The sequence below is a fragment of the Ranitomeya variabilis genome, chromosome 7, assembly GCF_051348905.1.
Source record: "Ranitomeya variabilis isolate aRanVar5 chromosome 7, aRanVar5.hap1, whole genome shotgun sequence".
NCBI classification, from domain to species: domain Eukaryota; kingdom Metazoa; phylum Chordata; class Amphibia; order Anura; family Dendrobatidae; genus Ranitomeya; species Ranitomeya variabilis.
The window spans coordinates 165,684,573-165,708,823 of record NC_135238.1 but is presented as its reverse complement, the minus strand read 5'-3'; the positions used below and the strand labels follow the sequence as shown (position 1 = coordinate 165,708,823).

Below are 24,251 nucleotides of genomic sequence, written 5' to 3'. Positions count from 1 at the left end.
GCAGATTTAGTGCGGATCCGCAGCAGATTTTTCCGCGCAGAAATGCTGCAGATCCGCACTGTGATTTACACAATGTAAATCAATGTAAAAAAAAAAAAAAAAAAAAGCCGTGCACATGGTGCGGAAAAATTAGTGCGGAATTGCTGCGGATTTAAAAGAAGTGCATGTCACTTCTTTTGTACGGATCTGCAGCGTTTCTGCACCCTTCCATAATAGAAATCCGCAGTGGGAACAACTGCTGAAAATCCGCACAAAATCCGCATCAATTCCGCACAAAAACCGCACTAAATCAACACAAAACCAAGGCAAATCCGCAGCTGCGGATTCTGCCAGTAGATGCGGATTTTGTGCAAAAATTCTGCACCCCTTTCCCTACGTGTGCACATAGCCTAAGGGTAACTTCACACAGGGCGTTTTTGCTGCTTTTTTTTTCTGCAGCAAACCTGATCAAATAGGCAGAAAAGAAGCTGCGTCAAAAGTGCAGGTTTAGGTGTGTTTTTGATGCTTTTTTATTGCGTATTTGGTGCGGTTTTTTTCCTCTTTGTCCATGCTAATGTCCATGGATTTTCAGCAGCAAAAACGCAGGAAATAATACCTGCATTTTTGCTGCGTTTTTTTCAACACCCATTCAAGTCAATGGGTGAAAAAACGCTGAAAGAAGTGACATGCTCTATGTCCAAAAAATGCAGCAAAGCACAAAATACTGATCAAACAAAAAACCAATGTGTGCGCGTGAGATTTCTGAAATCTCAAAGGCTTTGCTCGTATTGTAAAAAGCAGCTGAAAATTAGCATAAAAAGCAGCAAAAACGTGTGAACTTACCCTAACTTTCCAACAAACACCAACAAAATGGCTGCTCACTGTGTTCCTAAATCCTATTATCCGTTAGCAAACACCCAAAAGGGGAGGAGAGGAGTGACATCACACACGTCAGCAGACTCCACCCATAATTACTGCAGTGCTGTAATGTGAGCTAATTGTACACACGGTTTTTGTCCAATTTCAGTAACTTCTCCCCCTAGTGTTTAAAAGTGGAAATGCCAAACCTTTTCAAATTATTTTTCATATTTTACTAAATTATAAACAAATGATAATATTTTTTAAGAAAATGTAAACATTAATTCTTTACATTTTTTTCAATTGCTGTAAAAAAAAATTTTTTGATGGCACCTTCCCTTTAACCTCTACTGTGGTTAAAATCCTGGAGGGCATTCTAAGGGAGGCTATGCTGGAGTATCTGAAGAGGAATAACCTCATGACCCAGTATCAGCACGGGTTTACTAGGGACCGTTCCTGTCAGACTAATCTGATCAGCTTCTATGAAGAGGTAAGTTCCGGACTGGACCAAGGGAACCCAGTAGATGTACTGTATATGGCCTTTTCAAAAGCTTTTAATACGGTGCCACACAAAAGGTTGATACATAAAATGAGAATAATGGGGATAGGGGAAAATATGTGTTAAGTGGATTGAGAGTTGGCTCAGGGATAGGAAACAAAGGGTGTTTATTAATGGAGCACACTCGGACTGGGTCGCGGTTAGCAGTGGGGTACCACAGGGGTCAGTATTGGGCTCTCTTCTTTTTAACATTTATTAATGACCTTGTAGTGGGCATTCAGAGTAGAATTTCAATATTTGCAGATGACACTAAACTCTGCAGGGTAATCAATACAGGGGAGGACAATTTTATATTACAGGATGATTTATGTAAACTAGAAGCTTGGGCTTATAAATGGCAAATGAGCTTTAATGGGGATAAATGTAAGGTCATGCACTTGGGTAGAAGTAATAAGATGTATAACTATGTGCTTAATTCTAAAACTCTGGGAAAGACCATCAATGAAAGACCTGGGTGTATGGGTGGATGACAAACTCACATTCAGTGGCCAGTGTCAGGCAGCTGCTGCAAAGGCAAATAAAATAATGGGATGCATTAAAAGAGGCATAGATGCTCATGAGGAGAACATAATTTTACCTCTACAAGTCACTAGTGCGACCACACTTAGAATACTGTGTACAGTTCTGGTGACCGGTTTATAAGAAAGACATAGCTGAACTGGAGCGGGTGCAGAGAAGAGCGACCAAGGTTATTAGAGGACTGGGGGGTCTGCAATACCAAGATACGTTATTACACTATTTAGTTTGGAAAAACGAAGGCTAAGGGGTGATCTTATTTTAATGTATAAATATATGAGGGGACAGTACAAAGACCTTTCTGATGATCTTTTTAATCATAGACCTGAGACGGGGACAAGGGGGCATCCTCTACGTCTGGAGGAAAGAAGGCTTAAGCATAATAACAGACACGGATTCTTTACTGTAAGAGCAGTGAGACTATGGAACTCTCTGCCATATGATGTTGTAATGAGTGATTCTCTACTAAAATTTAAGAGGGGACTGGATGCCTTTCTGGAAAAGTATAATGTTACAGGGTATATACACTAGATTCCTTGATAGGGCGTTGATCCAGGGAACTAGTCTGATTGCCGTATGAGGAGTCGGGAAGGAATTTTTTTCCCCAATGTGGAGCTTAGGCTGGTTTCACACTTGCGTTTTGATGGTGGTGAAAAACGCATGTAAATGCGTTTTTGCATGCAGAAAAAAAAACGCGGCGTTTTGACGCGTTTACATGCGTTTTTTCCCTGCGTTTGCATTTTTGAAACGCATGCTGAGAAGTGTGTGACAGCTGCCAATCATCAAAATCAACTAGAAAACCCACTATTAATAGAATTAGTTAGGGTTAGGATCCCTAGGGTTAGGGGTAGCTTTTTATTAGACGAATGTCCTGGTCACCAGGTCACTGATAAGCCACCCCCCACCATCAAGGTGATAAAGGGATCCAAACCCTAACCCTAGGGATCCAAACCCTACCCCTAACCCTAGGGATCCATAGGGATTGGCTATTATGTTGACCTGGAGACAAGGACATTCTTCTAATAAAAAGCTTTGTTCAATGTGGACACCCCAAGATATACGGTATTGCTATAGAGTACTAAAAATATAAACTCGGAGAGTATTCACTGTCATATTGTTAGGGTTAGGGGTAGGGTTAAGGTTAGGGTTAGGATCCCTAGGGGTAGGGTTAGGGTTAGGATCCCTTTATCACCCTGATGGTGGGGGGTGGCTTATCAGGGTGTATTCTTGTTTTTTTCTATAAAAACGCATGCGTTTCCATAGACATCAATGTATTTTTTGACGCAAATCAAACGCAAATGAACGCATGCGTTTTTTTGCGGCAAAAAAACGCCTCTGAAAATTACTACATGCTGCATTTCTGCAAAAGAACGCATGCAGCAAAAAACGCATGCGTCGTAAAACGCGGCCAAACGCGTACAAAAAAAGCATGCGTTTTTAATGTTAAACATAGGGGGAAAAAACGCATGCATTTTTTTCGGTAAAAACGCTGCAGATCAAAACGCAAGTGTGAAACCAGCCTAACTCTTTGCCACATGTTTTTTTTTTTTTGCCTTCCTCTGGATCAACATGTTAGGGTATGTTAGGTTAGGCTATGGGTTGAACTAGATGAACTTAGTCTTCCTCCAACCTTAATAACTATGTAAGAATGGATTCAATTAAATTTCAACAAATTATCGATGCAAGCATAACACCATCTGTAAAATAGCTGAAGTTGAAAAGAAGCTGGCTTCTGCAAATGAATAATGATTCTAAACAAACTTCAACATCCACAATAGACTACCTCAAAAGGCACAAGCTGAATGTTTTGCAATGGCCCTCACAGTTCCTGATCTGAACATTATTGAAAATCTGTGGCTAGACCAAAATAGCAGTGCATGCAAGACGACCCATAAATCTCACAGAACTGGAACAATTTTCCAGGGAAGAATGGATAAAAATCCTTTGAATGTGTTGAAAGACTCTTGGCTGATACTAGCAAAAAGGGGTTGCTACTAGGTACTAACCAGGGCCGGACTGGGACTAAAATTCAGCCCTGGCATTTGAAGTCACACAGGCCCACTTGTCACATGGTGACTGTATAATATCTTTGTACACTTGTAGGCTACAAGAAGTGAGGGGAGTGTAACACGACTATATAACATATAATTACAGCTGTATCCAGCATTACAGCTCAGCCCCCATAGAATGTAATACAGCACAGCCCCCATAGAATGTAATACAGCACAGCCCCCATAGAATGTAATACAGCACAACCCCATAGAATATAATGCAGCACAGGCCCATAGAATACAATGCAGCACAGGCCCATAGAATACAATGCAGCACAGGCCCATAGAATGGAATGCAGCACAGGCCCATAGAATGGAATGCAGCACAGGCCCATAGAATGGAATGCAGCACAGGCCCATAGAATGGAATGCAGCACAGGCCCATAGAATGGAATGCAGCACAGGCCCATAGAATGGAATGCAGCACAGGCCCATAGAATGGAATGCAGCACAGGCCCATAGAATGGAATGCAGCACAGGCCCATAGAATGGAATGCAGCACAGGCCCATAGAATGGAATGCAGCACAGGCCCATAGAATGGAATGCAGCACAGGCCCATAGAATGGAATGCAGCACAGGCCCATAGAATGGAATGCAGCACAGGCCCATAGAATGGAATGCAGCACAGGCCCATAGAATGGAATGCAGCACAGGCCCATAGAATGGAATGCAGCACAGGCCCATAGAATGGAATGCAGCACAGGCCCATAGAATGGAATGCAGCACAGGCCCATAGAATGGAATGCAGCACAGGCCCATAGAATGGAATGCAGCACAGGCCCATAGAATGGAATGCAGCACAGGCCCATAGAATGGAATGCAGCACAGGCCCATAGAATGGAATGCAGCACAGGCCCATAGAATGGAATGCAGCACAGGCCCATAGAATGGAATGCAGCACAGGCCCATAGAATGGAATGCAGCACAGGCCCATAGAATGGAATGCAGCACAGGCCCATAGAATGGAATGCAGCACAGGCCCATAGAATGGAATGCAGCACAGGCCCATAGAATATAATGCAGCACAGGCCCATAGAATACAATGCAGCACAGGCCCATAGAATGCAATGCAGCACAGGCCCATAGAATGCAATGCAGCACAGGCCCATAGAATGCAATGCAGCACAGGCCCATAGAATGCAATGCAGCACAGGCCCATAGAATGCAATGCAGCACAGGCCCATAGAATGGAATGCAGCACAGGCCCATAGAATGGAATGCAGCACAGGCCCATAGAATGGAATGCAGCACAGGCCCATAGAATGGAATGCAGCACAGGCCCATAGAATGGAATGCAGCACAGGCCCATAGAATGGAATGCAGCACAGGCCCATAGAATGGAATGCAGCACAGGCCCATAGAATGGAATGCAGCACAGGCCCATAGAATGGAATGCAGCACAGGCCCATAGAATGGAATGCAGCACAGGCCCATAGAATGGAATGCAGCACAGGCCCATAGAATGGAATGCAGCACAGGCCCATAGAATGGAATGCAGCACAGGCCCATAGAATGGAATGCAGCACAGGCCCATAGAATGGAATGCAGCACAGGCCCATAGAATGGAATGCAGCACAGGCCCATAGAATGGAATGCAGCACAGGCCCATAGAATGGAATGCAGCACAGCCCCCCCCCCCCCCAATAGCTCCACAATCCAGTCATCACTCATTGATTAAAAAAAACCACTCTACTCACCTTTCCTTCTGCCCCGCGCTGCTCTGGCTCTGGTCTCAGCAGTCGCAGTCTGCCCGCCCGGTCACACAGCAGGTGCGCGATGATATGACGTCATCGCGCACCCGCAGTGTCAGCGGCAGGCAGAGCGGGGAATGATGGGAGAGGGGGCGTCAGCAGACGCTCTCTCCTCCATCATTGCATTCAACTGTACCGGCGTCTATGACGCCGGTATAGTTGAATGCGGGGCCGGGAGTGCGCCGACAGCGTGGAGAGTGTGCCGACAGCGGCACACTCGAGCGGCCCACTACTGCCACCGGCCCTTCTGGCATTTGCCAGAACTGCCCGATGGCCAGTCCGGCCCTGGTACTAACCATGCACGGTGCCCAAACTTTTGCATCAGCCAATCTTTCTTTGTACTTTTTAAAATGTAAACGATGAAAATATATATATTTTTTTGCTTAAAATACAAAAGGAAATGTCAATTTTTGCTTTAGGTCTTTTGGAGATCATTTCATCTTCTACTTGCTTAATTGTTCACAATAACAGTAATTTTGACCAGGGGTGCCCAAACTTTTAGATGCCACTGTATAATGTCCACAAAGAAGTCCTAAAAGGTCTCTGTGGGGTAATTGCATTTTTATTTAGTTTTTCACTGTGACTGGGGCATCCATAGAAGGTCTGGAAATTGGGAAAAACAGACCTGTATTGTGACCGGAGCTACCGGAAAAAAGAATCTGTTAACATCCAGCAATAGTGATGAGTGAGTATATTCGTTGCGTGGGTTTTCCCCAGCACGCTCGGGTGGTCTCTGAGTATTTGACTGCTCGGAGATTGTTTTTATTGACACAGCTGCATGATTTACAGCCATTAGCCAGCCTGAGTACATGTGTGGGTTGCCTGGTTGTTAGGGAATCCCTACATGTATTCTGGCTGTCTAGCAGCCGTAAATCATGCCCGAGCAGTCACAAATACTTGGAGATCGCCCGAGCATGCTAGGGAAAACCCGAGCAAGGAGTATACTCGCTCATCACTATCCTGCAACTCTTCTATGCCCGGCACAAGAGTTGAAAAAACAAGATTTGCAGGATCCTAGTCTGGTGGCCAGGACACACCAGCATTTTGTCAGTGCCCTGGTCCAGCTTGCCACGGAGTAACAACGTGGACATAATACCAGGGGTATGTGAATATTTTTGCTCCGTTTTACCCAGCAGATGTGCTTTTGTTTTTCTTTTCTTTTTTTCTTGTTAGTTTGTTAGGCTCAGCTGGCATTTTGGCATTTGTTCTGTTAAGTTGGAGGAGAGGGATCGCTTCAGTGTGTGCATCTACTTGTTTAGTATAAATCCAAATGATTTTCTAACAATGTTGTATTTGGCTTCTGGTAGAAATAATACGTTGGTAGGAAAAAAAATATTGTTTTATTTTCTGCAGCCTGAATGTTTTGTCAGTAGTGAAAAGCTACAGATCCTTGTTCGGCCAAGTGTGGAATTTGTCCGCCACCTCAAGTATCCTTCCGGAAACTATCCTGCCTGCATCGGGGATAACCGGGATCTTCTAGTACACTGGTGCCATGGCGCTCCTGGTGTCATTTACATGTTAACCCAGGCTTACAAGGTACTGATCACATTTCTTGAGTATTTAATCCAGTGTAACTTGAAAAGGAAAGAATAGGAGCTGAACTGAGTTTGTCGGACCCCCGATCTTGATGAACTGTTCTAAGAGCTCATCTGTGTCGTTGTAGAGAATAGAAGGCCTCATTATGTAATTTTAAAAAGCATGGAAAATACAGCTGAGAATATTCTTATGCAAAAAATCCAACATTTTATATTCTGTATATTTTGTCCACCTGCTGTTCTTACAGAATTTACTAGAGTTGGAAGCATCTATTTGCTGGCCCTCCTGTTCAGCGGTCACAGATTACTGACCTGCCTGATGGACTGGAGTTCTGCAAATCGATTTTTCCCATTTGTAGCATTCACTTCTCAAAAGGACCCATGTAAGAAAAGAAAAAAACTATATATATTTTTTTTCTCAGGTTTTTCAGGATGTTGAATATCTGGCAGATGCCGCACAATGTGCTGAGATCTCTTGGCAACGTGGATTGTTGAAGAAGGGATATGGCATATGCCATGGAGTAGCAGGAAATGCCTATTCTTTCCTTGCAATGTACAACCTGACGCATGATTTGAAATATTTGTACAGAGCGTGCAAGGTGAGTGGTTTGTAAACTCCTTTCAGTGGTTTGTAAACTCCTTTCCTACCAAAATACTTTCAGTGCGTGACTACTCCTGAGTCTTCCATTGAAGCGGGGTTTAGATGATGGACATTCATGGCGTTTTCTATAAGACTTGGCTATTTCCTCCATAAACAATAATGGCGAAAGCATTGTACATGCAAGGCTGGTTCTACCCTGTGTGTCCACTGCCTTGCATTGCACCCACGAATCTTATACTGTAATTTCTGTCACATACGTTCTACTTAAATGTGAGACACCCCCCCCCCCCCCCCCCCCCCCAAATTAGTCTTGTATTATTCTTATCTGTTGTTGGGGGCCATTTCCTTCTTCCAAACTCCTTAGAAATGTATAAATGCACCTCGTACAATGACCTATAGGTGCAGTGCCCTGGGTGAACGTGATGGCTAGGAGTAAAATGCTGGAATGCAGCGACCATGCGATTTGTGCGGGTGTAATGGGCATGCTCCAGGTCTTACTACACTGCACCGATAGGTCTTTTTGCATCAAGTGCATTTCCGCATATCCTACTACTTTTGAGCCACAGGGGGATGCGGCAGCTAATGGACTAACACATTATCTTTGGTGTTATGACTACAGCACAACATCATAAGGTAAGAGTCCACCGCATGGCTGGGATCAGAGGTTACCTAACCCTGGTCATCACAGGGGAGCCCGGCTGAGCTTCTGCTGATCTGCAAGATGAAAAAAACTCTGACATACATGCACTTTGTAGGTCTATTGAGAGATGGAAGGGAATTTATAAATTACCTTATTGTATAACAGACCCTCTAAAAGTGTGATCGGGGTCAGTCCGGCCCCTGGGATGCCTGAGATTATCAGGGTGATGGTGCCATGTTACTGCACATCAGTGTGGCTGAGCTGTGGAGCAAGGCACACTGCATTCATGGATGAGCCATGTGTCCAGTTAACTATTTTCCCTGGTTATCACACTTAGAAGAGCTTAGAAAAAAATATTTCACGTTAGCTTGCTTATGGACCAACATGCAGGACATTTTCTGTAGCTGCCAGTTGATTTCAATGTGGAGTATGTCGCCTTTTTTCTCAATGAAGGTTAGCAGTATATGATTGATGTTCGTTAGTAATTGTATAATTGCTTAAAATCGCCCTTTTGATATCTGGCTCTTCTGTCAGTTTGCAGAGTGGTGCATGGATTATGGAGAACATGGCTGCAGGACACCAGATGCTCCGTTTTCCCTTTTTGAAGGTATGTAAAATACTACATTTGTCACTGTCTTGATTCTACCTTGAATCACCAGAGGATACCGTATGGTCGTACTGGCCATCACCAGGATGGTTATAGTGAGTCTCCAATAATAGAAGTGGTGACAAGAACTTAAAGGGATTTCCCCACAAAAGTGCTGATTTAATCAATAGATAATGGAAGATGAAGTATTTCACAATTTGGGTGTATTTGCACAGATAAGACGATAATGGTGCCCTTGAAATTTTAATAAGAGAAGATAAATGTTTGAGAGACAATCAGGCAGTGGGCTGATATCATGGAAAGTTCTGTTCCCTCTGGAGGTAATTTCTAAAAAAACAACTGTCCAGCTAATTAAAGTAGGGGAGTATAACGCAAAACAACTATCAACAAAACACACCTACCCCTTAAAACGTTAATCTTTATTAATATTCTATTTAATACAAAAAATCCCTATAAAAACATCCCAATTAGGGGACCACAGGTTTCTAGGGTTAGGGACTCCACTCGTCTATCTCCAATATAAGTACCAGAAAAATAACTCAATAGAAAAAATCAGCAAAATGTGAAAAAATAACCCAAAAAAATAAAAAAAAATGAAAAAAACATAAAAAATCACAAATTAATATATACTATGCCTATATTGGCCCTAATGTGCCCTTAGGTCTAATGCCCTTCCTAGCAGCGGAGGTTGGCACCCTAAATAGTCGATATGGCGCCCCCGCTCACCGGCGGCTGTCCCTTCTCTCCCTAAACGGCCCCTAACAATCTAAAAGACCACAGACAAATACACCATATAATATGGATCAATACAGATCCATAAAAACACACACTATTAGTGATGCACCTGATACCCTACACCCTCTGAGGTCAATCTATGATGAGCTTAACAATAGACCCAAAATTTGTTATGTAAAGGATGTGTAGTCTATATAGACATAGAGCTGTACCTAGATTATTACAGATGGCTTATATCCAATCTAAGCTTAGTAATGTGGTGGATATATAATAATCCATATAGAAAAACTGCCCGTGATTTATTATGTAAGTAACTCAATATAACTATATCCTACCAGCACCCCTGAATTCATTCAAGGTGCAGACTTAGATTCTTCAGAAACTCATACATTATTTAGAAAAAATGTTTTAGAGGAAAAATTGTCCGTCAAAGATCATATCGGGAATAATCACCCACTAAAAAATATATATATAGTTATTTTAGGCAGTTCACCCCCACATACCCAGGTACCCTCTTTATGTCTGCTGGGTTATACATATGATATATGCATCACTATTATTTGCCAGATAAAGTGCTTAATATGCCAACAATTGTATCATCAAACAAAGCCAGTGCTATTTTTCAACTTAGCTCCTTATTCATCAGACGTTCCCTCATGGCCGCCACTTCAATCCATCGGCTCATGTACACGCTGTCCCGACGCGTTTCTCCCCCGTTTAATTCATCCAGGGGGTTCATCAGGGGACTTTAGATCATTGCACCATAATAGGTTATAGAGCCACACGCAGGAATCAAGGTATTGAGACTACGGCACTCAATACCTTGATTCCTGCGTGTGGCTCTATAACCTATTATGGTGCAATGATCTAAAGTCCCCTGATGAACCCCCTGGATGAATTAAACGGGGGAGAAACGCGTCGGGACAGCGTGTACATGAGCCGATGGATTGAAGTGGCGGCCATGAGGGAACGTCTGATGAATAAGGAGCTAAGTTGAAAAATAGCACTGGCTTTGTTTGATGATACAATTGTTGGCATATTGAGCACTTTATCTGGCAAATAATAGTGATGCATATATCATATGTATAACCCAGCAGACATAAAGAGGGTACCTGGGTATGTGGGGGTGAACTGCCTAAAATAACTATATATATATTTTTTAGTGGGTGATTATTCCCGATATGATCTTTGACGGACAATTTTTCCTCTAAAACATTTTTTCTAAATAATGTATGAGTTTCTGAAGAATCTAAGTCTGCACCTTGAATGAATTCAGGGGTGCTGGTAGGATATAGTTATATTGAGTTACTTACATAATAAATCACGGGCAGTTTTTCTATATGGATTATTATATATCCACCACATTACTAAGCTTAGATTGGATATAAGCCATCTGTAATAATCTAGGTACAGCTCTATGTCTATATAGACTACACATCCTTTACATAACAAATTTTGGGTCTATTGTTAAGCTCATCATAGATTGACCTCAGAGGGTGTAGGGTATCAGGTGCATCACTAATAGTGTGTGTTTTTATGGATCTGTATTGATCCATATTATATGGTGTATTTGTCTGTGGTCTTTTAGATTGTTAGGGGCCGTTTAGGGAGAGAAGGGACAGCCGCCGGTGAGCGGGGGCGCCATATCGACTATTTAGGGTGCCAACCTCCGCTGCTAGGAAGGGCATTAGACCTAAGGGCACATTAGGGCCATTATAGGCATAGTATATATTAATTTTTTATTTTTTATGTTTTTTTCATTTTTTTTTTATTTTTTTGGGTTATTTTTTCACATTTTGCTGATTTTTTTCTATTGAGTTATTTTTCTGGTACTTATATTGGAGATAGACGAGTGGAGTCCCTAACCCTAGAAACCTGTGGTCCCCTAATTGGGATGTTTTTATAGGGATTTTTTGTATTAAATAGAATATTAATAAAGATTAACGTTTTAAGGGGTAGGTGTGTTTTGTTGATAGTTGTTTTAGGTAATTTCTAAACCCTAAGGGTACTGTCACACAGTGGCACTTTGGTCGCTACGACGGTACGAACCGTGACGTTCCAGCGATATCCATACGATATCGCTGTGTCTGACACGCAGCAGCGATCAGGGACCCTGCTGAGAATCGTACGTCGTAGCAGATCGTTTGGAACTTTCTTTCGTCGCTGGATCTCCCGCTGTCATCGCTGGATCGTTGTGTGTGACAGCGATCCAGCGATGCGTTCGCTTGTAACCAGGGTAAACATCGGGTTACTAAGCGCAGGGCCGCGCTTAGTAACCCGATGTTTACCGTGGTTACCAGCGTAAAAGTAAAAAAAAACAAACAGTACATACTCACATTCCGGAGTCTGTCCCCCGGCGTTCTGCTTCTCTGCACTGTGAGCGCCGGCCGGCCGGAAAGCGAGCACAGCGGTGACGTCACCGCTGTGCTTTCCGGCTGGCACAGACACAGTGGAGAGAAGCAGAACGCCGGGGGACAGACACCGGAATGTGAGTATGTACGGTGTTTTTTTTTTACTTTTACGCTGGTAACCACAGTAAACATCGGGTTACTAAACGCGGCCCTGCGCTTAGTAACCCGATGTTTACCCTGGTTACCCGGGGCCTTCGGCATCGTTGGTCGCTGGAGAGCTGACTGTGTGACAGCTCCCCAGCGACCACACAACCACTTACCAACGATCACGGCCAGGTCGTATCGCTGGTCGTGATCGTTGGTAAATCGTTATGTGAGACGGTACCCTTAGGCTATGTGCACACTTTGCGTGTGACCTCTGCGGGTTCTCCCGCAGCGGATTTGATAAATCTGCAGGGCAAACCCGCTGCGGTTATCCCTGCAGATTTATCGCGGTTTGTTCCGCGGTTTCCGCTGCGGGTTTCCGCCTATACTATTGATGCTGCATATGCAGCAATATGCAGCAATATGCAGCATCAATAGTAATGTTAAAAATAATAAAAATTGGTTATACTCACCCTCTGACGTCCTGATCTCCTGGGCGCTGCACGCGGCGCTCCGGTTCCAAAGATGCTGTGCCGAGAAGGACCTTCGTGATGTCACGGTCATGTGATCGCGGCGTCATCACGGTCACGTGACGTCACCGCAGGTCCTGTTCGCACAGCAACTGAGACCGGGGACGGCCGCGTGCAGCGCTGAGAGGTGAGTATAGCATCATTTTTTATTTTAATTCTTTTTTTTTTTTACACTATTTATTCTTCCCAGGGCCTGGAGGAGAGTCTCCTCTCCTCCACCCCGGGTAGCAACCGCGCATTATCCGCTTACTTCCCGCAACGTGGGCACAGCCCCATGCGGGAAGTAAGCGGATCAATGCATTCCTATGGGTGCAGAATCTCAGCGATTCTGCACAAAGAAGTGACATGCTGCGGGTTGTAAACCGCTGCGTTTGTGCGCGGTTTTTCCCGCAGCATGTGCACTGCGGTTTGCGGTTTCCATAGGGTTTACATGTTAATGTAAACGCTATGGAAACTGCTGCGGACCCGCAGCATCAAAATCGCCGCGGATCCGCTGTAAAGACCGCGAAGTGTGAACATGGCCTTAAAGAGAATCTGTCAGTACAATCGATTCTCCTAAGCCGTCTATATGGGCACCCAGGTCATCGGAAGCTGAATAACATTTCTGCCACCTAATGTCTTATTCAAAAATCCATGTTTTTGTTATGAGTAGTGATGAGCGAATATATTGTTCACTCGAAATTTCTCGAGCATGCTCGGGGGTCCTCTGAGTATTTTTTAGTGCTCGGAGATTTAGTTTTTATCGCCGCAGCTGAATGATTTACATCTGATAGCCAGCATAAGTACATGTGGGGGTTGCCTGGTTGCTAGGGAATCCCCACATGTAATCAAGCTGGCTATCAGATGTAAAATACTCGGAGGACCACCGAGCGTGCTCAGGAATCTCGAGTAACGAGTATATTCGCTCCTCACTAGTTATGAGCTGTTCCAGGCAATGGGCCGGCATGGATGTGCATGAGAATCTGCCTCCAGAGATTATTGTAAATGAAAGGGGTCATTACCAGTGTAATGTCTGCTCTCCTGATCTCACTGCAGAGCTGTGTGTGATTTATACCTAACACATCTGCAGGTTCCTCTCAACTTCTACAATAGTTTTGTAATACAGCAGAGTTATAGAGCTGCAGCAAATGTGTTTGTAAGGAGACAAGGTTCAGTTCTACTCTTCATTATTAGTTACATGTCTCATGCTGGTAACACCGTTTTTCATTTTCAACAATGTCTGATGGCAGATTGTCATGCAGATGTTTGTCTGGCCCACAGTCCTGAACAGTCTCATTTACCTGTAAGAAAAATGTGGATTTCTCTGGCATAAGTCGTAGCTATCACTTAATTAACTTCCTGTGGTTTGCATGCCCATATACAGTGCCTAGGAGGGTGGGTCAAGTTTTTGCTATGTAATCTGTGAGCAACATGTTAGGGTATGTGTCCATGTTCAGGATTGCATCAGGTTTTGACGCAGGAAAAATCTGCACCAAATCTGCACCTGAGGTCACTGGCAGGTCACCTGCGTTTTTCATGCGTTTTTTGACGCGTAATTCATGCATTTTTTGATGCGGTTTTTTTCATGCGGATTTGTGTGTGTTTTTGTAAGCTCATCGTATTTATCTATGGTATCTATCGATATATCTATCTATAAATATATCTATAAATATATCTATATATAGATATATCGATTGATAGATATATTGATAGATATATAATAGATAGATACGATAGATAGGTGGATACTATAGATATCTATCATATTTATCTATTGTATCCATCTATCGTATCTATCTATTGTATCCATCTATAAATTTATATATCGATAGATAATAGATAAATAGATGATTGATACGATAGATAGATGGATGGATATGATAGATAGATATGATAGATGGATCACACAAGCGAGAAACTCGGATGAGTCTCGCATCTTAATACGCGGCACTGCCGCCGGCACTCGGGTGCAGAGTGTTCAGCTGCATGTATTTCTATGCAGCTGCACGCTCCACTCCCGAGTGCCGGCGGCAGTGCCAGGTATTAAGATGCGTGACTCGTCCGGGTTTCTCGCATGTGTGATCCCGGCCTTAAATAAAGACACACACACACGAAATCTGTGTTCGGCCGGGGTCACTCTCGCGAGAAACTCACACAAGTCTCTCTCTTCAATACTCGGCACTGCTGCTGGCACTCGGGACCGGAGTGTCTGGCTGCATGTATTTCTATGCAGCTGAACGCTCTGGTCCTGAGTGCCCGCGGCAGTGTCGGGTATTTACCCCGGCCTTAAATGCTATATGTTTAATTTAAAAAAATAAAATAAAAAAAAATGGCTTGGGCTCCCGCGCAATTTTCTGCGCCAGAGAGGGAAAGCCGGGGACTGATATTTGTAGCCTGGGAAGGGATTAATACCCATGGAGCTTTGCAGGCTATGAATATCAGTCCGCAGCTGTCTGCGTAGCCTTTACTGGCTAGAAAAATAGGGGGACCCCCCCAAAAAAATGATGTGGGGTCCCCCTATAATTTATAGCCAGAAAGGCTAAGCAGACAGCTTAGCAGGGCTGATATTCATAGCCTAGAGAGGGACCATGGATATTGCCCCCCCACCCCCGGCTACAAATACCAGCCACCCCAGAAATGGCACATCTATAAGATGCGCCAATTCCGGCGCTTAGCCCCTCTCTTCCCACTTCCAACTAGTGGTGGGATATGGGGTAATAAGGGGTTAATAACACCTTAGGTGACATTAAGCCCGGTTAATAATGGCGAGGCGTCTAAATAAAACAGACACTAGAAAAAGGTATTTTAATGAAATGATTATAAACACTTTTTGACCATATCTTTATTGTACGCTCAATCCTCTTGAAGACCCTCGTCCTGCAAAAAAAGCAAAAAAAAAACAAATTCATACTCCCTGTCCGCAGATATCCCATAACGAGTTTCCCACGACGAGTCCAGCTCTGCTACATCTGGATGCCTGACATCCAGACATAGCAGAGCTTGTAGATGATCGCTGGAGATAACTCTGCAACGATCACCTACACTGCAGCGTTCTCACAATCAGCTGACCGTGAGAGCCAGCCTAGTGTGACCGGAGATAACCCCTGGTCACGTGCACGGCAGTTCTCGCGGTAAGCTAAGTTATCGCGAGAACTTCTTACCACGAGAACTGCAGTGGACGCGGAACTTCCGGCGGCGGCACAGGTAAGCCAGCATGTGACATGCGTAGTAAGCTGCATTAACGCAGTTTCTACGCATTTCACTAATCATTAGATGCAATTTTTACCACATCTAATGATTATCTATGGGAAATTTACGGCGCGGCGACGGAGCGTCGCCACACTGTAAACAGACATGCTGCTTTCTGAAAAGATGCGCCGCATGACCGTTTACACGGGTCTGCCGCATGCGTGTTTTACCGCATAGTGGAGACGGGATTTCATGAAATCCCCTCCACTATGCTGTAACATCTGGACGCTGCGTGTTTGATGCTGCGGCTCTACGCAGCGTCAAACACGAAGCGTTTCCTGAACATGGACGCATACCCTAAGAGCAGAGACTCTGATTCCAGCGTTGTCACGTACTGGGCTGTATGTTTGATACAGTATAATTAGCATTTTATTAGAAGGAGATGATCACTATCTGACGAGCTGCCTCTTGCTTGCTGATCCAACCCACTTCCACCACTGATTAGCAGCTCTCTGTCAATATACACTGTTCACAGAAAGCTGCCAATCACTTGTGTGGGTTTAGGGCTCAGCATTCTAATCTCTGTAAGAACATTTAACCACAATTTAGTATCCCTTCTGTCACCTGTACAAATGTCTGCTAATCCCTTCCTAAAAAATCTAAAGCTCACCCTTCACATTCTAACTAGCCGCCCACACACCATAATCATCAGAGTGGTGATAAGGTGTTGTCCGATGCTGCTAACTTCCCATTGGAGGCAAGTCGTCCAAAGAAAGTTACTAAGCCCAAATACTCGCCGAGTCATGTGTCCTAATGAAGAGGACATGTTATGACCCAACAGACCTGCCTGTTGTTGTGCACATCATCTGATGGAGAAGCAAGTGGCAGCGGACAACTTTTTGAAGCTTAGTTGACCAAGTCACGGCCCCCACGTCTCCTTGCTTTCATCCCAGCTTCATGCAAACATCACGGTAATTGATAGAATAGATTTTAACCCCTTGGGTCTGTATAAAGATGCATTGGTCACTGAGATATGAGAACCGCATCCCCCGACGTGTGACAGTGCAGCAGCTGTCGGCTGTACACTATAGCTGACATCATCAGCCGTGATCAGTGTTGCACAGACCATGGTCGTTTAATCCCTTGAGATTCTGCTGTCCATTGTTAATCATCTAGAAGCCATAGTCAAACATATAGTGTTGGGGCTCCCTCCTTAACCCCATCAGCACCCTAAGATCAGGATTGTGTGATCCTGATGGTTGACAATGCAAATCACGGTCACATAATGACCTTGAAGTGTGCCGGCTATACTGACCTGTCCAGAAGTTAGCAACATTTTAGATGGTGAAAATAAAATTTTTAATTAAGGTGTTGCCACTTTTAAATTAATTCCTGAAGAACACCTGACGGGTTAATAAACTACCTGGCAGTAGTTCTGAATATGTTGAGGGCACTGTTTTTAAAAGCAGTATCAATTTTGGGAGTTTCTCAATATATAGGACCCCGAAAGTTACTTTAAAAATAACTAGGTCCCTTTAAAGGAAAAAAAAAGTTTGTCAAATTCTTTGAAAAAAATGAAAAGTTGATGCTACGTTTTTAAACCTAACATCCTAACAAAATGAAAGAACATTTTACAAATGGTGCTGGTGTAAGGTAGACATAATATAATTTAGCTTCACTTTTTTGTGTGGTATGACTATCTGGATGAAAGGGATAAATTCAAAGTTTGAAAATTTGTTTGTGTTTTTTTCTTATATTTTTGTCAAATTTCTGATTATTTTTGTAAATAATCGTCATGTTTGACCTAAAATTACAATTTACATAAAGTGTAATGTGTCACGAAAACGGTCACTGGGATCTTTTGAAAAATTCCATAGTTATTGCCACATAAAGTGACATGTCAGATTTGAAAAATGTTGGCCTGGCCACTAAGAAGGTTAATTAAGTTTGCCGTTCCACAAGCTGTGTAAATGCCCTCTGCCTACCTCCTCTCGCGGTTTGTGGTTGCAGAGGGAGTGTTCTGATCATGTACAGCATGATTCCATAACTAATTGCTGTTTCTCAATGCTTACTTACAGGGCTGGCTGGTACCATTTACTTTTTAGCAGACTTAATGGATCCTGCAAATGCAAAGTTTCCTGCTTTTGAGATCTAGCTCCTGTTCCTTTTCTCTTCGCGGTGCAACGGGGGTCTGTCCATGTCTTCAGCACTTAGAATACTTCCTCTTACCAAGAGACGAAGTTCATAGATGTAATGTTTTCAGTGAATATGACGAGTGATGTCATTTTGCAGCTCTTTGTTAGCATGACAACGCTTGTCAGATGAATCTGCGTAGCGCCCAGCAGCCGCCTTGCTTCCCGTTACAATGGAGAAGATGCTAAGCAGTGATTGTTCTGCACAGTGGACCGGCTCTCGCCCTTTTTCTCTTCTTCCTGATAACGGAGGCCATTGTTATGTTTTTTTGTTTTTTTTTTTAAATGCTACTTGTGTTTCTGTATATTACATGGACTTTCAAAAGGAAAAACTGTACAAATAGTTGAGCACGAACAGTGATATTAGTGTTTGGAGCACACAGCGTTCAGTTTTTGTATAACACTATCTGAAAAGAAAATCTGAAATGTTCACAATATTCCACAAATGTTTTCTTTAACCTATTCAAGTCCTGTATTATTTTTTTCTTTATTTATGGTGCAATATGACAGTCTTACAACTATTATGCGGATGTTCTGAAAACAAAATTCATTGGGACTAAATATACACAGTTTAAAGGTGAAATCTCCAAGTAACTGAAAATAATGTAACATGGGTATTAACTATGGTTGGTGATGACCATTTTTCTGTGACTTTTTTTCTTCTAATTTAAAGCTGTTTTATTTGGAGCACTTATGGCATATTCACTACACATTGTTTTTTTTTTCTCTCCACAGCTTTTGTCTAAATCCATATATATAGCTGGGTACAGGCAGAGTATGGGGTAGTAGTATGTAGTATGTCTGGGCGGAATCGAACTGTTCTGGACAACATGTTTCTTATACATATATATCATTGGGCTAAATATATATTTTACACTCCTCTAACAAGGTCAACCAATAGCAAAGGGTTATAGATCTTTGGAAAGTTTCACCCAACTTAGTCACTGACTCTTTTTTTTTTTTTATTATTATTATTATTATTCCATAAATCAATAGTAGACATAAAAATAAGCCTCTTTGTGAGAAATCAACTTCTTTCTCCTCCCAGACTGACCTTTCACTGAATTCAGGAGTAAAATCTGTTTGCAGTCAATACTGCTGCAACTTCTCCTGAAGCTTCAGTTGCCTATAACCTTTTTTTTTTTTTTTTTTATATTTATTTTTTTGGTTATAGGTTTGTGGCCTCAAATGGCCAGCAGCAGTTGAAGTAGTAATAAAATTGGACATTACTCGCCCACCCAGGGTTTAGCACTGGCTCTCCGCTGCGCTCTATGGGCACTGGCGGCTGTGCTGATGTCATGACTACAGCACACATCACCGCTGCTGCCAATTGCTGAGCTCAACGCCTGTTCTGATGTTGACCACATGAGTTGCTGAGGACAGTGATTGGCGGCAGCGGTGATGTGCTTTGTAGTTGGGACATTAGTTCAGCAGCCAGTAAACAGACTTGATGGATACAGAGACGTGGCATCTAGTCTTATTTTATCTATCCTTTCCAGAAACCTTTCCAGCTAGTGATGAGCGAATATACTTGTTACTTGAGATTTCTCGAGCACGCTCGGGGGTCCTCCGAGTATTTTTAGTGCTCGGAGATTTAGTTTTCCTCACCTCAGCTGAATGATTTACATCTCTTAGCCAGCTTGATTACATGTGGGGATTCTCTAGCAACCAGGCAACCCCCACATGTACTCAGCCTGGCTAATAGCTGTAAATCATTCAGCTGCCGTGATGAAACCTAAATCTCTGAGCAATCAAAAATACTTGGAGGTCACCCGAGCATGCTCAGGAAATCTCGAGTAACGAGTATATTCGCTCATCACTAGTTAGTGTGAAAAGTCAGTTGAGGAAGAGACGGAAGGAGATTTATTTATTAAGGTAAATGACTGTTTCTTATTTTCTTGCATACTATTGATTTATGAACCATGAAATTAAAACCACACTTAGGCCGGGATCACACATGCGAGAAATACGTCCGAGTCTCGCATGGTAATACCCGGCATTGCCGCCGTCACTCAGGAGCGGAGAGTGCAGCCGCATAGCAATACATGGAGCCGCACGCTCCGCTCCAGAGAGACGGCGGCAATGCCGGGTATTACCATGCGAGACTCGGACGTATTTCTCGCATGTGTGATCCCGGCCTCAATCTGTAAGTCGGATGTACAGTATTAGGAATATGGCTGCATATAAACACTGGTGGTACTGCAGCGCCGCTTCACTGAAGATAATGGGGCTGAGCTGCAGTACCCCACACAGCCAATATATGAGGGGGGGGCTTATTTACATGTTTATGGGAGACCCCCAGTTAAGGCTCTTTTCACTTTTTGTGTTTGACCTATATGTTTTCAAACACATCCTTGGTGCCCAATTTACGTAATGGAGGGCAAGACTCTTTGGCCTCTATTGGGCTGGCATATTTAGGTTTATACATTTACATATTTTTTTTTTCCTTTATGCTTTTCCATACAGTAAAAAAAGGCATCCCGCGAAACAAATTTCCATTTGCTTTAGATATGTTGGCATTGTTCAGAGCCTCGTACTATACACGTATGTGTCTGACAATAGGCTCAGAACAGAACCTTAATTGTCCTCCCTCTGAAAATGGGACACCTGAAAAGATCAGTTTATTGTGACTGTTCTAGAGACAACATAAAAGCTAATAAAGATAAGAACTGATGAAAGCGACACTCCAGGACGCTGATAATAATGGGCTAACATTTCAGCCAGTGCATGAGAATAGCACTACGGAAAGACTGTAATTGACAGCTGGATTGCAGATTTCACATGCCATTTGTTTTGTTTTTCTAGAGACCTGCTCCTTTCCCGAAAGGGGGGGGAGATAACAAAAACCTGATTTAGATAATGTGTCATGGGTATGTGTACTTGCTTCAGCCCAGCCGGGTGTTACTGGTGCAAACATGCAGAAAGGGACTGCTTGGGATCGGGGAGCCCTGTTGTCGTCATTTCAGTAACTTTTACATGTTAAGAGGAAAAAAAAAAAAAAAGTTTGGTCTTGGAGAAAAAAAATTACAATGAATTACACAATATGGTTGTTACCGTGACCTGTATTGTAATGAAGGAGCTGAAAAATGTATTTTGTTGATGTTGTGTTCCTAAACAGCCAGCAGGTGGCAGAAGAAATGTGGTTAGGTGGATTTTTCAGGGAGGATACACTTACAATGACATGTACGGATAGCAGTGTTTCTAGACATTTATTCATTAAACAGGTATTACTGATTTGTCTGTCGTCATGTGTCACTGGTTTCAAATTATGGCTATCATTAACAGTATAAACGCTTTGTGTTTACATTTTTTTATGCTTAATTGTTATGGAGATTACCAGCACATCCTCTGCTATAAAAGCACTTTCATTTAATTCCACATTAGAGGAAACCGGTCTGGTCTCCTGGTACTATTCAGTTAATTATTTACTCCCCATCCCCCCCAAAAAAAATAATTTTGTACTCTGCGTGAAATTATCCAGGCACTAAATAATATATATATATATATATATATATATATATATATATATATATATATATATATATATATATATATATATATATATATATATATATATATATATATATATATATATATATATTGATCAAAAAAATAAAGGGGACAAACTTCTGTGAAATCAAACTGTCCACTTAGGAAGCAACACTGATTGACAATCAATTTCACATGCTGTTCTGCAAATGGAATAGACAACAGATGGAAATTATTGGCAATCAACAAGACACACTCAATAAAGGAGTGGTTCTGCAGGTGGGGACCACAGACCACATCTCAGTACCAATGCTTTTTGCCTGATGTTTTGGTCACTTTTGAATGTTGGTTGTGCCTTCACCCTCATGGTACCATGAGATGGACTCTGCAACCCACACAAGTGGCTCAGGTAGTGCAGCTCATCCAGGATGGCACATCAATGCGAGCTGTGGCAAGAAGGTTTGTTGTGTCTGTCAGCGTAGTGTCCAGAGGCTGGAGGCGCTACCAGGAGACGTGGAGGGGGGCCGTAGGAGGGCAACAACCCAGCAGCAGGAAAGCTACCTCAGCCTTTGTGCAAGGAGGAGCACTGCCAGAGCCCTGCAAAATGACCTCCAGCAGGCCACAAATGAGCATGTCTGCACAAACCGTTAGAAACAGACTCCATGAGGATGCTCTGAGTGACCGACGGCCACAGATGGGGATTGTGCTCACAGCCCAACACCTGTGCAGGACGCTTGGCATTTGCCACAGAACACCAGGATTTTCAAATTCGCCACTGGCACCCTGTGATCTTCACAGATGAAAGCAGGTTTACACTGAGCACATGTGACAGTCTGGAGATGCTGTGGAGAGCGATCTGCTGCCTGCAACATCCTTCAGCATGACAGGTTTGGCAGTGGGTCAGTAATGGTGTGAGGTGGCATTTTTTTGGAGGGTCGCACAGCCCTCCATGTGCTCGCCAGAGGTAGCCTGTCTGCCATTAGGTACCGAGATGAGATCCTCAGACCCCTTGTGAGACCATATGCTGGTGCGGTTGGCCCCGGGTTCCTCCTAATGCAGGACAATGCCAGACCTCGTGGCTGGAGTGTGTCAGCAGCTCCTGCAAGATGAAGGCATTGAAGCTATGGACTGGCCAACCTGTTCCCCAGACCTGAATCCGATTGATCACATCTGAGACATCATGTCTCGCACCATCCACCAATGTCATGTTGCATCACAGACTGTCCAGGAGTTGGCGGATGCTTTAGGCCAGGTCTGGGAGATCATTCAGGAGACCATCCGCCGCCTCATTAGGAGCATGCCCAGGCATTGTAGGGAGGTCATACAGGCACATGGAGGCCGCACACACTACTGAGCATCATTTCCTTGTCTTGAGGCATTTCCACTGAAGTTGGATCAGCCTGTAACTTCGTTTTCCACTTTGACTTTGAGCATCAATCCAACTCCAGACCTCTGTGGGATATTAGTTGTGATTTACGTTGATCATTTTTAGGTTGTATTGTTCTCAACACATTCCACTATGTAATGAATAAAGAAAACTGGAAAATTTCATTCAGTGATATCTAGGATGTTGGATTTTAGTGTCCCGTTTATTTTTCTGAGATATATATATATATATATATATCCACAGCTTGCACACCTAGATCCACTCTCCTGGCCATGATGTTTTTAATGGTTTGAATAAAGCATGGAATTTTATAAGGATCGGTGAGTGCTGTCCATCTTCTACCAATGACACTTATTAGGACGTCTTTCCTGGAGGAGCACCCGGAATCCTAAGGTACAGCCTGTATTTGTTAATAACACGTGTGACAGCGGATCTTGCCGCAGAGCGGTGCCGTCAACTTTTTCTATTGTACTGCGAAAAATAAAAGTGTTATGGCTCTTGGGGGAAGGCAAAAGCGCAAAAAAAACTAAAATGGTCTGGTATTTAGGAAGCTAATAAAGCTGAAAATTCGCATTGCCTGAAATGTAAGATTAGGGTTACGTGCCGACTTTGACAGCAACAACTGTCACAATGCAAATGAATGGGGGTCTTACTGCAACCATGACAAGCAACTTGCAAAAAATCCATCACAGTTTTTTTTCTTTTTGCGACTTGTCACAATACTCTTGGTCACTTTGTGACCCTCACTGGCTTCTATTGCACTGCAGTGTAGTAGTGCCACCTGGCAAATTTTCACACTGTGACAGTTGTTGTGGCCAAAGTCGTTGTGTAGTCCTATCCTTAGTGTTTGCCCCCCATTCTGGATATCCTGCATCCTCGGTCTGCATGCAAACTGAAGTCTGTGCTAGCCAAATCTCACCAGCCTGTATAGGACACTTGTTGTCGGTGACCTGTGGTTCTCCAGCTACTACAAAGTGACCATGTTCCAACATTCCTTTATTATTCACTTCACCTCCCAAAATCACTAATCGATGGCCAACTTTAGATCTCCATTTTTAAAGTTCTGTTCTTAAAATATGTTTTCTCACTTCTGAGCTCCATTTTCAGCTAAAATTTCTAACATTATTAACCTGTAGTTATGGGGTTAATAGCGTTCT

General features: G+C 43.1%; 1 protein-coding gene across 2 annotated transcripts in view; it reads left to right on the top strand.

Annotated features, from left to right (window-relative positions):
* The window catches only part of LANCL1 (LanC like glutathione S-transferase 1), a 49,172-nt gene extending 30,328 nt beyond the window's left edge, over positions 1–18,844 (top strand). For both annotated transcript variants that reach the window (XM_077272236.1, XM_077272237.1), the window contains exons 7-10: positions 7,069–7,251; positions 7,673–7,849; positions 9,026–9,098; positions 18,105–18,844. In XM_077272236.1, coding sequence (XP_077128351.1) covers positions 7,069–7,251; positions 7,673–7,849; positions 9,026–9,098; positions 18,105–18,181 — 510 coding nt within the window. In that variant the 3' untranslated portion in view covers positions 18,182–18,844. The remainder of the gene's footprint in view (positions 1–7,068; positions 7,252–7,672; positions 7,850–9,025; positions 9,099–18,104) is intronic.
* The last annotated feature ends 5,407 nt before the right edge of the window (positions 18,845–24,251 follow it).